Consider the following 12,588-nt stretch of genomic DNA (forward strand, 5'->3'; position numbering starts at 1 on the left):
TGTTACTCTTGAGGATGCAAATACGTTTTTTGCTGTTTCAGTCACATTTCTTGTTTCAGCACAGCTATGAAGGGAATTTGTCTCTCAGTGGGTAAAAACTGATTTGTAATTAGCATTATAATTAACACGTTCTTTTGGCTTTTTGGCTTCCAAAACGTTTTCCAAATGGCTATTTAGCCGATTAGTTCTTAACTCTGGGAGAGCATCGATTTTACAACTTGAAGGTGTTATTTCTTGAGGTATATAATGCCGATTTTTAGAAATGCATTTTCGATAATTTGTTTAACACTGTGCGTACTATTTTTGTACTTTATGTTGGTCCTTTTTTATTTGTCTATTGGTTTTGCACGTTGTTTATTAATTGTAGTTTCTATCTCTCTACTGAAGTCATTCATATTAAGCACATGTACCTTTTGTGTTTCGTCACCATAACTACATTTTTATCTGCAACCAATATTTCTTCCCTTTTGACTCTCACATTTTCCGCTTGCAAGGATTTTATTTCAACTTTAAGAGCTTCAGTGTCTATTTTATTCCGCATACCTTACGATTTTTGGTGTTGATGGAACTGTTACTACACTGACCTTTCGGCACCATTATTATCTATTGCTTTACTTTAATGTTAGAATTTAATTTTTTGTGATTCTGTATCCAGAGGGCCGCCGTTTGGCTGGTGTCGACATTAATTATGTTCGATACCTAGCATAACAGTATCCACTGCCTTCTAAACGAGTGACAGTGGTTACCGCCTTCTTAGCTGATTGAGTGAAAACAGCTGTTGCAGTGAGAGTAGTTGACTGTTGGCTGTTAAGTATTGTGTTAGTGTGCGGTGAGAGGAGTTGTATATTTTGAATTTAGGTTGTGGTTGTGTAACAAGTGTAAACAGATGACAAAATGACCAGTACAAATTCGAGAGAAGTGAAATATATTTACCAACTACCATACTATGAACACAAAGAGCTGTGCCGTTTGTTGGATCACAATGACAAGTGGGAAGAGCTTGGTAAGTTCCCTGTTCTGGAGGCGGCACGAACAGGAAGTACATAAGTTTAGCGTCCTATAACCCTAAGATATGTATATTGATAAGATAATGAACTTTGTGAATGTAGTGCAGTGTATACCAGTGTGTTTTAAATAAATGGTATCCTTGTATGTAGAGAGGGAAACTGACAGAACATAGCAACAACGTAAAAGTTGTGAAGAAAAATGGTTTCTACCGTTAAAACATTAGAAGCCGTATAAATAAAAGTAAGGCGGCAATTGACACATTTACAAGCTAATATAATGTTACTGTAGAATTATGGAAGGGGAGTAACTAAGTGCAAAAAAATGTCTGTTTGAACAGAAACCACTAAAATTTGCCAATACTGTTTTGAACAACTTTTTAAATGTTTTTGTAAGAGAGTGAACCTAGAAGGGAAAAAAAAGAAAATCCGAGCTTGTAGTACCAACTGTTTAAAGGCTACTAACATGAAATACCTTAAGATTAATCAAACACTTGAAATGTTAATAAGATTATCTAGATTTAATCAGACTTTGATAACTATTTTGTGTTTGAAAGCACTGCAGCGGTTAAGAGTAAACTATTTCTTTTCATGGGATAACATGATCATCAACTTATTAAAGGCTTTGTTTACATCTTGACTTTATTATTAGTATGAAACTATGAATGTCAGAACAATGACTTTGACATGTAGAGTTGTTGATATCTAGCCTTGGATTATACTCCAATAGGGACCCAAGATCATTGTGCAACCACCACTGGAAAACTGGTATAGACCTGTATTAAACTATCATTTTTGAAAGCTGTTAATATATTACATGTCTAGCAATTGGGTTCAGAGCAAAAAAGGAAAGTAGTTTATAATACAAACATAGTAATGACTCGGTCATGAAAATTATGAAAACCAATGTTAAAGATGGTGGGAAGACGTTTACAAAACACAGTATTAATTTGAAAAATTGATTACTTTTCAGATATTTTCCTTCAGAAATTTTGAGTGCTGTTTTGCTTAAAAAATTATTTGTAAATAAATCAGGAGGAGGAACAAGGTATGGATAAGAACTGATTTTAATGTTTCTTTTGCTGGGAAGGGAAATCTGCACCTAATTCACATAACATGTTGTAACCAAGACTTACAATAAGTGTCAATAAATTGTCCAGTATGCTGTCAGAAAAATGTATTTATACATCCAGGCTTCATCTGATAGTGATACAGTATTTGTCATCATATTAGTATGAAAATAAAAACGGACAAATGGTGAAGAACAAAACATTCTGAAACACTAGAAACATGAAATGAATAAAAACAGTGAAGTAAATGGAACTGACTTCCCAGGTAACAGTTTTCACAGAAATGAAGATTCTTAGAAGTCATTGTCAATAAATTCCGTTGTTTAATTGCTCATAGTGGTTCCAAAGAGATCAGTCACTTATAAACAACCTGGTAAAGTTTTCAGTGGTTATCCTAGGCCTAAGTCACATCAGGCAAATGCCAGGCTGTTTCCTGGATCCTTCAGCTAGGCCGTGGCCAACCACCTGCCCCACCCTCATAAAAATTTCTTTAAATATTGTCTAAGTCTGTACATTAAAGCCATTTATTTTCATTGTATTATAATAACAAATTTAGTATAATCATCATCTGCGTCTACATACATGTTCCACAAACCACAATTCATTGCATGGCAGAGGGTATCGTGTTTCACTGTTAGTTATTCTCTATCCTCTTCCACTTGGGAACTGAACAAGGAGAAGAAAAGTGGCTGTCTATATGTTTCTGTTGAAGCCCTGTTTATTATAATTTTTATTTTTTTATCTTTGCTGTCCTTACATGAGATGTGTGTTGATGGTAGTAGAATTGTTCTGCAGTCTGTCACAAATGCTGCTTATCTAAACTTTCTCAGTAGTGTTTCATGAAAAGAACATCATCTTCCCTCTAGGAATTAACTTTTAAATTTATGGAGAATTTCATTAACAGTCACTTGTGGATGAAACCTACTGGTAACAAATCTAATGCCATGTTTCTGAATTGCTTCAATGTCTTTCTTTAATGCAACTGGCAGGGACCCCAAATACTCCAGCAGTGGGCCTACTCAAGAACATTTTTTTCCACATTTAGGTCAAGTTGCCATCCATCACACCAAATAGAAATCCTGTTCAAGTCATCTTTTATCCTTCTACAGTCAGTTGACCCTTCCAAAACACAACAGCATCATCAACAACCAATAGCATACAACTTCTCAACTGACCTGTCAGATCGTTTACATATATAGAGAACAAGGGGTCCTATAACACTTCTCTGGGGTGCTCTGGGCTATACCTCTGTCTCCGATTAACCCTTACTGTCCAGGACAGTGTACTGGGTTCTATTACTCAAAAAGTGTTTCAACAATTCGCATATCTGAGAACCTGTTCCATATGCTCAGATATTCATTAACAGTCTCCAATATGACATTGTGTCAGTCTAGAAACTGCCTGTTGCCCTTAAGCCATGGTTTGCAGGTTACCATGTGAAAAAAGGGTAAGTTGAGTTTCACATGGGTGATGCTTTCGTATCCCATATTGATTTTTTCAAGGAAATTTATTATGTCAACACTTGGAATATACTCAAGAATTCTGCAGCAAACTGATGTTAAGGGTATTGGTCTGTAATGTGGCAGGTCTATTCTTTTATCCTTCTGGTATACGAGAAGCCACCTGCAATTTTTCCAGTAGCCAAGGACCTTGTACTGGGTGAGAGATTTGTGATAAATGCAGGGTAATTACTGGGATCAGTGTGGAAGAGTACTTTCTGGAAAACTGAATTGTTATTCCATCTGCACCTAGTGACTTGGTTTCAAGTCTTTCAGCCACTTTCCCACATGTGTTCCTATTTCTAGGTTCTCCATACTGGAGTTTGTGCAGCAGTCTATTGATGGTACGTCTTTAGATTATTTCTGTGTGAATAATTGATTTAAACAAGAAATTTTAAATTCCAGCTTTCCTTTTGCTGTCTTCTATTGCCACGCCAGATAGGTCTATGGCCTTTACTCACTTTTTTATTTAGGACTAGAATTTTCTGGGTTCGTGCAATGAGCCAATCACCATCTCAGACTACGTCTACGAAACGTAAATGGAATGAGGCTAAAGATTCCAAGAATCTCCCAGCTGCACCTCAGTTCCTTGTGGTATCGCATCCTGCAGGAGATCAGTCCTTTGCTACAGTTAATCCCTTTAATATTCAGAAGGGTGTTATTGCAGTTGCAGGCTCCATAAATTGCTGCTTTCATTTACATAGTGGCACTTTGCTTTTGGAGACCAGTTATGATTTTCAAGCACAACTGCTTGCAGCTTCACTCCTCCAGGGCTATCCTGTTTGTGCCGAGGCCCAGTGAATGCTGAATTCTTCACATGGTGTTATTTACACTACGCTGTTCGATGGCCTGGCCAAAGGAGAAGTATAAATTGACCTCTCTGATCAGGGTGTCACTGCAGTCCTTCGGGTCATGAAAGAGGTTGGTGCGATCTTAGTGCCCATGCACACTCTTTTCCTCACATTGGTTAGAGCAGTGCTTCCAACAAAGGCTATGAAGTCATCTCAGTCTGACCATCCATTCCAAACATGACATGCTGTTACCAGTGTCAGTGTTACCACCACACTTAAATGTCCTATCAAAACATGGCCAGATGTGTTACTTGTGGTAGAGATGCTCACGTGGGCAATTATCTTCCTCCTCCTCTCCGCTGTATCAATTGCAATGGCGATTATGTAGCCTCATCCCGAGAATATCCTCTGTATCTTGATGAGTGGGCTGTTCAGCAGATCCAGGAAAATCCCCCCAGGGGGTCCACAACTCTTTTGTGGATACGTGCGTAGCGAGCACGGGACCCCAAGCTAATGTGGCCTTCCTTCCTTTCCGGGCTGCATACCTTCCCTTTCCGCATCCTACCCCATCCCTATCTTCGCCCCTCCTCCCCTCACCTCTGGCTCTTTCCTTCCCTTTCTCCCCATCTGGGAGTATGGTTTGTGCCTACATCCGGAGACGGAAGCTCGTAAATGTACTGCATTCTTCGCCTTCCTTGCTTTTGTCTTCTTCCTTCCTTTGTCCTTCTCTTTTCCTTACCTCTTCTCTTTCCCTTTTCTCCGCTGCGGCGTTTGAGACCTCTATTCTTTCCTTTCCCTTTCTCTTTCTTCCTCCCTGTGCGTGTCTAAAGGCCGACCCACGCCTTTTGTGCGTAGCCGGTGACGGGGTAACGCGTAATTCCCCGCCCCGGGTAGACAGGTAGGACACGTACGTACCCCCTGGTAACGGCCAGGCCCAGGGAGGGGTGATTACCCGAGCTGATACATTCCGAAAGTGCCAATTGGTCCCTCCGTCCGTTTGTCGGGAGGTGTGACCTGAGGTGTGAACAATCACCTAAGGTGGGAGTGCCCTCAGAGAGGGCCCCCACAAGGGAGGAGCGCGCCATCGGAGATGCCGGTAATCATGGGGGATTCTTCCGCAATGGTTTCCTCACCTTCCACTATGTCTGCTCACAAACGTAAGTATACTGAGTCTCAGCCACAGACGATTCTTCCATCGTTGCCACAGTTCCTTGTTGTTTCTCGGTCTGATGAAGGTCACGACTTCTCCACAGTCAATCCTTTCATTATTCAGAAAGGTGTCGACGCAATTGCAGGTCCTGTAAAGTCTTGTTCCTGATTACGAAATGGCACCCTGTTGTTAGAAACACACAGTGCCCTCCAGGCACAAAAATTGCTGCGTACTTCTCTGCTCCACACCTTCCCTGTCCGGGTGGAACCGCACCGTACCTTAAATTCCTCGCGTGGAGTCGTTTATACACGCTCCCTCGATGGTTTGTCTGACGAAGAAATTCAGCACTACCTGTCTGACCAGGGCGTAACAGCTGTTCATAGAGTTATGAAAAGGGTTGACACAAACATAATTCCAACCCGCACTGTCTTCTTGACGTTTGACAAAGTTCAACTCCCATCGAAAATCAAAGCAGGCTATGAGATAATTTCCGTTCGCCCTTATGTCCCAAACCCTACGCGTTGCTATCGGTGTCAGCGGTTCAATCACACCAGCCAGTCCTTTTCCAATCCGGCCAAATGTGTTACGTGTGGCAAGGATGCCCATGAGGGTGCGTGTCCACCTCCATCCCCTCCCTGCATCAACTGTATGGGTGACCACGCTGCTTCCTCTCGAGATTGCCTCGTTTTTAAGGACGAAAAGCTCATCCAGGAAATAAGAGTGAAGGAAAAGGTGTCGACCTTTGCTGCTTGAAAATTATTCGCCAGTCGCAAGCCCACCGTGCCTCAGACAGGAAAATACAGCACTGTCCTTGCTTCTCCTCGGCCAACAAAGGAGGTGGCCACGCAGACTTGCGACCTCACCTTTAGTGCCACGGTCGTCAGATCGGCCAGCGCAAAGATCGCTCGTTCAACCTCACCACTTTCGCCTGCCCACTCTATGGCTCACCCTTCGTCGGGTTCTGCTAAATCTCAAGCCCAAAAGTCAGACGCCAAGTCTTCGAAAAAAGAGCATACTCGTGAAGAGTTTTTACGTACCGCAACTTCACAACCATCGGTTCCTCCTTCATCTAAACATCATTCGTCCAAGAAGGCTACAAGAAAACCCAGTTCCTCTCCTTCTCCGCCAAGGCGTGTCCCATCTACAGCACCACCTGGCGGAAATCGCCCTCGGCCGTCTTCTGTGTCGCCGAGGCGCACTGCTGGTGGCCGGTCAACCGGCTGATCGCTGGTGGCAGGGGCTGCTCCTGACCAACCTATGGATCAGGATCTTCTGCCTTCGGCTGAATGCCATTCCATGCTGTCGGTCGCAAGCTCTGAGCAGTCGTTGAGTTGACAGCACCCTTGGTCACATTCCTCCATTTTCTGTTCACCCTATGTCCATTATCCACTGGAATATCCGCGGCATTCGAGCCAATCGGGATGAATTGTCGGTCCTCTTACGATCCTACTCCCTGGTCATCTTCTGTCTTCAGGAAACAAAGCTGCGTCCCCATGACCGCTTTGTTCTCCCTCATTTTCAGTCCGTCCGATATGACCTCCCCTCTGTTGAAGGCACTCCCACGCATGGAGGACTCATGATTCTTCTCCATGATACTCTCCATTATCACCCAATCCCCTTAAACAGTTCCTTCCAAGCTGTCGCCGTCCGTCTTTCCCTTTCTGGATACACGTTCTCTCTTTGTACTGTATATATTCCATCATCCACACCAATGGCACGAGCTGATCTCCTTCATCTTCTTGGTCAGCTTCCACCCCCCTATTTGCTGGTTGGGGACTTCAATGCCCACCACCCGCTTTGGGGATCTCCACATCCTTGTCCACGTGGCTCTCTATTGCTAGACGTCTTCCACCAAGCAGATCTAGTTTGCCTCAACACTGGGGTCCCCACATTTTTGTCTGCCTCCACGACAAATTTATCTCATTTGAACCTTGCGGTCGGTACTGTTCCGCTAGCTCGGCGCTTCGAATGGTTCGCCCTTAATGATACACACTCGAGTGACCATTTTCCATGTGTCCTTAGAATGCAGCCTCCACTGCCATATATGCGCTCGCGACGCTGGAAATTTGCCCAAGCCGATTGGACACTTTTTTCGTCTCTAGCGACATTCGATGACCGTCGCTTTCCCAGCGTCGACGATGAGGTCACACATATTACCGACGTTATTCTTACAGCTGCGGAATGTTCAATACCACGCACCTCCGAATTGCCCCGGCGCCCCCCAGTTCCTTGGTGGAACGAGGCATGCCGTGATGCAATACGTGAGCGGCGACGTGCTCTTTGCATTTTCCGTCACCATCCTACTTTGGCCAACTGTATCCGCTATAAGCAGCTCCGTGCGCGATGCCGTCGCGTCATCCGCGATAGCAAGAAGGCAAGCTGGAAATTCTTTATTAGCTCATTTAACACCTTCACTCCCTCCTCGGAAGTTTGGAGTCGGCTTCGACGGTTCTCAGGCGCGCCTAGTTTCTCCCCGGTCTCTGGGCTCACTGTCGCGCATGATACCTTAGTGGACCCCGTTGCAATTTCTAACTCGTTGGGTCAGCACTTTGCTGAGATTTCGAGCTCTTCAAATTATCCGCCAGCGTTTCTCCCGAAGAAACGTGCAGCGGAAGTGCGACATCTTGCTTTCTCCTCTCAAAATCACGAAAGCTACAATACTGTTTTCTCCATGCGGGAACTCCAACATGCCCTCTCTTCTTCTTGCTCCTCCGCCCCAGGACCGGATGGTATCCACGTCGAAATGTTGCTGCATTTATCAACCCATAGTCTGCGTTACCTCCTTCACCTTTATAATCGAATTTGCACCGACAGTACCTTTCCCAGACGGTGGCGGGAAGCTGTTGTCGTTCCCGTTCCGAAACCTGGTAAGGACAAACATCTCCCCTCTAGCTATCGCCCCATTTCTCTCACGAGTAGTGTCTGTAAGATTTTGGAACGTATGGTGAATTACCGTTTAGCTTGGTGGCTGGAATCCCGCAGTCTTTTAACACCAGCCCAATGCGGATTTCGGAAGCATCGTTCTGCAGTTGACCATCTTGTTGCTCTCTCCACTTATATCATGAACAATTTTCTCCGGAAACGCCAAACGGTAGCAATATTTTTCGATCTGGAGAGAGCATACGATACCTGTTGGAGGACAGACATCCTCCGCACACTGTACTCTTGGGGCTTTCGAGACCGGCTGCCCCTTTTTCTCCGCGAATTTATGGCAGAGCGCACTTTTAGGGTGCGGGTGAACACTACTCTCTCCTGTACTTTCTCCCAAGAAAACGGGGTACCCCAGGGATCCGTGCTGAGTGTTGTACTGTTTGCCATCGCCATAAATCCAATTATGGATTGTCTCCTTCCTGATGTCTCGGGCTCCCTCTTTGTGGACGATTTTGCGATCTACTACAGCTCTCAACGGACCAGCCTTCTTGAATGACGTCTTCAAGGATGTCTCGATCGCCTCCACTCGTGGAGCATCGAAACCGGCTTCCGTTTCTCACCCAGTAAGACCGTTTGTGTCAATTTTTGGCGACGTAAGGAGTTTCTTCCGCCCTCCTTACATCTAGGTCCTGTCAACCTTCCGTTTTCAGACGTCGCTAAATTCTTGGGTCTTATTTTTTACAGAAAACTGTGCTGGTCCTCCCACGTTTCCTATCTTTCGGCTCGCTGTCTGCGATCGCTTAACACCCTCCGTGTCCTGAATGGTACCTCCTGGGGAGCGGACCGAGTGGTCCTTCTCCGCCTCTATCGCGCCTTAGTGCGCTAGAAATTGGATTATGGAAGCATAGTCTACTCCTCTGCTCGGCTGTCTATTCTTCGGCGTCTCGACTCTATCCACCACCGTGGATTACGGTTAGTGTCTGGAGCTTTTTACGCTAGCCCTGTGGAAAGCCTTTATGCTGAGACTGCTGAACCTCCGCTGTCCAATCGGCGAGCTGTCCTCCTGAGTCGTTATGCTAGCCATCTGTCTTCCATGCCTGCTAATCCAGCCCATGACCTTTTTTTCGACGCCTCCTTTGATGTAGGGTATGCAGGCCGCTCCTCCTCCCTACTACCCCCGGGAGTCCGCTTCCGTCAACTGCTCCATTCTCTTTCCTTCCGCTTTCCTAAAACCTTCTTGACAACTTGGGGTACAGCACCGCCTTGGCTCCGTCCCCGGATCTGCCTGCTCCGTGACCTTTGTCAATTTCCCAAGGATGGTACCCCTACACTTGTTTATCGTCGGGCATTTGCTGCTCTATGTGCACAAATGACGGACGCCACATTTATTTACACCGACGGCTCGAAAACATCGTTAGGTGTAGGGAGTGCCTATATTGTTGGCGACACCCCAAATCGCTTTCGGCTTCCCGACCAGTGTTCGGTTTATACTGCGGAGCTTTACGCTGTTCTCCAGGCTGTCCACTACATCCGCCGCCATCAGCGGATACAGTACGTTATCTGCTCAGATTCTCTCCGCTCTCTCCTCAGTCTCCAAGCTCTTTACCCTGTGCACCCTCTGGTCCACCGGATTCAGGACTGTCTGCGCTTGCTCCACCTGGGGGGCGTCTCGGTGGCATTCCTCTGGCTCCCGGGACACGCTGGTATCTGTGGGAATGAGGCGGCCAAGGCTGCAGTCTCTCTTCCTCGGCCAGCTATTCAGTCGCTTCCCTTCACCGATCTACGGAGCGGTTTATGTCGCAAAGTTGCTCATTTATGGCACGCGCATTGGACGGCACTTCCCCGTAATAAATTGCGGGAAGTGAAAGCCCTTCCTTGCGCTTGGACCTCTTCCTCCCGAACGCGTCGTCGGGAGGAGGTAATTTTAGCTAGACTCCGGATAGGGCACTGTCTTTTTAGCCATCGACATCTTTTAAGCGGCGATCCTCCCCCACTCTGTCCCCACTGCTCTCAGCTGTGGACGGTAAGACACCTTTTAATTGAATGCCCCTATTTTAATCCGTTACGCTCCCGTCTACAGCTATCGCTTGATCTATCGTCGTTTTTAGCAGATGACACGCCCTCAGCCGACCGCGTTCTCCAGTTTATTAGTGACAGTGAAATGACGTCAGTCATTTGAAGCTTTTTTTGGGGACAACCACCCCCTTTCTATAGTGGATTTTTAAGCATTCTTCTATTTTTAGTTTCTCCAATTTTATGACTTTGTTCCCATTGCTGCTGGTTTTCAATTTCGGTTTTTTACTGTCTTAAGTCACGGGCTGGGCGCTAATGACCATAGAAGTTTTGCGCCCTAAAACCAAAAACTAAAAAAAAACTAAGATCCAGGAAAAGGAAAAAGTCCCTTACCCTGTCACTTGTGAGTTGTTGGCTAGTCGAAAGCCCTGCATTTTACCATCTGGCACTCGTAGTACCATTCTTGCTACACCTTGCTCTACAAAGCACCTAGCCATGCAGACTTGCAACCTCAAGTTCGATTCTGCAGTTGTCAAATCACCCAGTGTCATGGTAGCACCCTCGTCTCCTTCTCCTCCTCCTCCAGCTGTGAAACAAGCCACCAAATCTTCACCTCTGGTGATGAAATCACTTGCTGCACAATTGGCAGGACAGAAGGAATACTCCTGTGAAGATTTCCTATGTCCCTCCAGCCAACAAACATCTGAGTCTTTATGTGCCAACCGCAAAGGCTCAAAGAAAGCAAACAAAGACAAATGGTCTTCAAAATGGCTCTGAGCACTATGCGACTTAACATCTGAGGTCATCAGTCGCCTAAAACTTAGAACTAATTAAACCTAACCAACCTAAGGACATCACACACATCCATGCCCGAGGCAGAATTCGAACCTGCGACCGTAGCGGTCGCTCGGTTCCAGACTGTAGCGCCTAGAACCGCACGGCCACTCCGGCCGGCCAAATGGTATTCTCCTTCACCAACTTTTAGATCCTCTTCCACATTGTTGCTGCATGATACCATTAGCTGGCTGACCTTCATTTCGCCAATACATACTGCCAACCACTTTTCTGCCCTGGAACCTGCAGGCCAACCCAGAGAGATTGCCAACATCTCTGTAAATCTCATGGAACAGTATCCTCCGGGCAGGTGCTCGGCAGCTACTCAGTTGACAACCTTCCATTATTTCCCTCCTCACCTTTCGCTGTCATGACTCTATTCCAGTGGAATGTTTGCAACGTTCAATCCAACAAGGAGGAACTGGAACTTCTCTTGGAAGCACAATGTCCCCTCGTTTTCTGCAAATAAATAAATAAATAAATAAATAAATTTGTGTCCTTGCGACTGCTTTGATCTCTTGCATTTTTTTCCCAGTCTACATTGACCTTCCCCCCTCCCTCAAGGTCCCCGTGTGGGTTCCGGGGTTAGAATAGGCATGCGGTATTTCTGCCTGTCGTAAGAGGCGACTAAAAGGAGTCTCAAATGTTTTGGCCTATATGTGATGGTCCCCACTTGGGTTTGACCTCCATATTTCCAAATTCTTCCGAAGAGCGAACCAATTGGGGAAGGGCGCCTTACATGGTGCATTGTGTCCATCGTGCATTGAGACCTTTAGCCAGCTTTCTCGTCATCGCATTGCCATCCCGCTTGTTCTCAATCTCTTGGGCGAGGATACGATCCTGGGTGCGATTTCCACCATGCACAGGCAGTGTCGCTTTTTGCAGAGACAACACCCATGGACTTCCTTGCACTTAATATCCAGCACAGTAGCCAGTCTGTTGTGGTGGGGCCGAAATGTACCCTGTTGGTTGTAGCCCCCTGACAACACGGGGATCATTATGCTGATGCCTGCGCCGTTAACTCCCCACGTATGCCAAGGAGTAGATGCCTATCTCCCTGGGGCATTGGGACTCCCAGCAATGGCCATCCTGCCAGGTGGCCCTTGCTGAGGCTGGGTGGTGCCCGTGGGGAGGGCCCTTGGTTGGAGTGGGTGGCATCAGGGCGGATGATCTGCAATGAATCTCTTGCTGGTGGCCAGCCGCAGCAGTCTCTAAGTGTTCTCGGGCTCAATTCAACACTCAGAAATATGATCCCAAATCATTCCCCATCCTGGCCACGCCGTAGGAGGAGCACAACGCTCAGGATGGCAGTGTCACTTATTTGTCCCGATTCCTAGTTTGTACGAGAGCTGATGG

The 12,588-nt window shown here is 46.0% G+C and overlaps 1 protein-coding gene across 2 annotated transcripts in view; it reads left to right on the forward strand.

Annotated features, from left to right (window-relative positions):
- The first annotated feature begins 701 nt into the window (after positions 1 to 701).
- The window catches only part of LOC126190815 (interleukin-1 receptor-associated kinase 1-like), a 177,500-nt gene continuing 165,613 nt past the window's right edge, over positions 702 to 12,588 (forward strand). For both annotated transcript variants that reach the window (XM_049931380.1, XM_049931381.1), the window contains exon 1: positions 702 to 1,003. In XM_049931380.1, coding sequence (XP_049787337.1) covers positions 895 to 1,003 — 109 coding nt within the window. In that variant the 5' untranslated portion in view covers positions 702 to 894. The remainder of the gene's footprint in view (positions 1,004 to 12,588) is intronic.

The sequence above is a fragment of the Schistocerca cancellata genome, chromosome 6, assembly GCF_023864275.1.
Source record: "Schistocerca cancellata isolate TAMUIC-IGC-003103 chromosome 6, iqSchCanc2.1, whole genome shotgun sequence".
NCBI classification, from domain to species: Eukaryota; Metazoa; Arthropoda; class Insecta; order Orthoptera; family Acrididae; genus Schistocerca; species Schistocerca cancellata.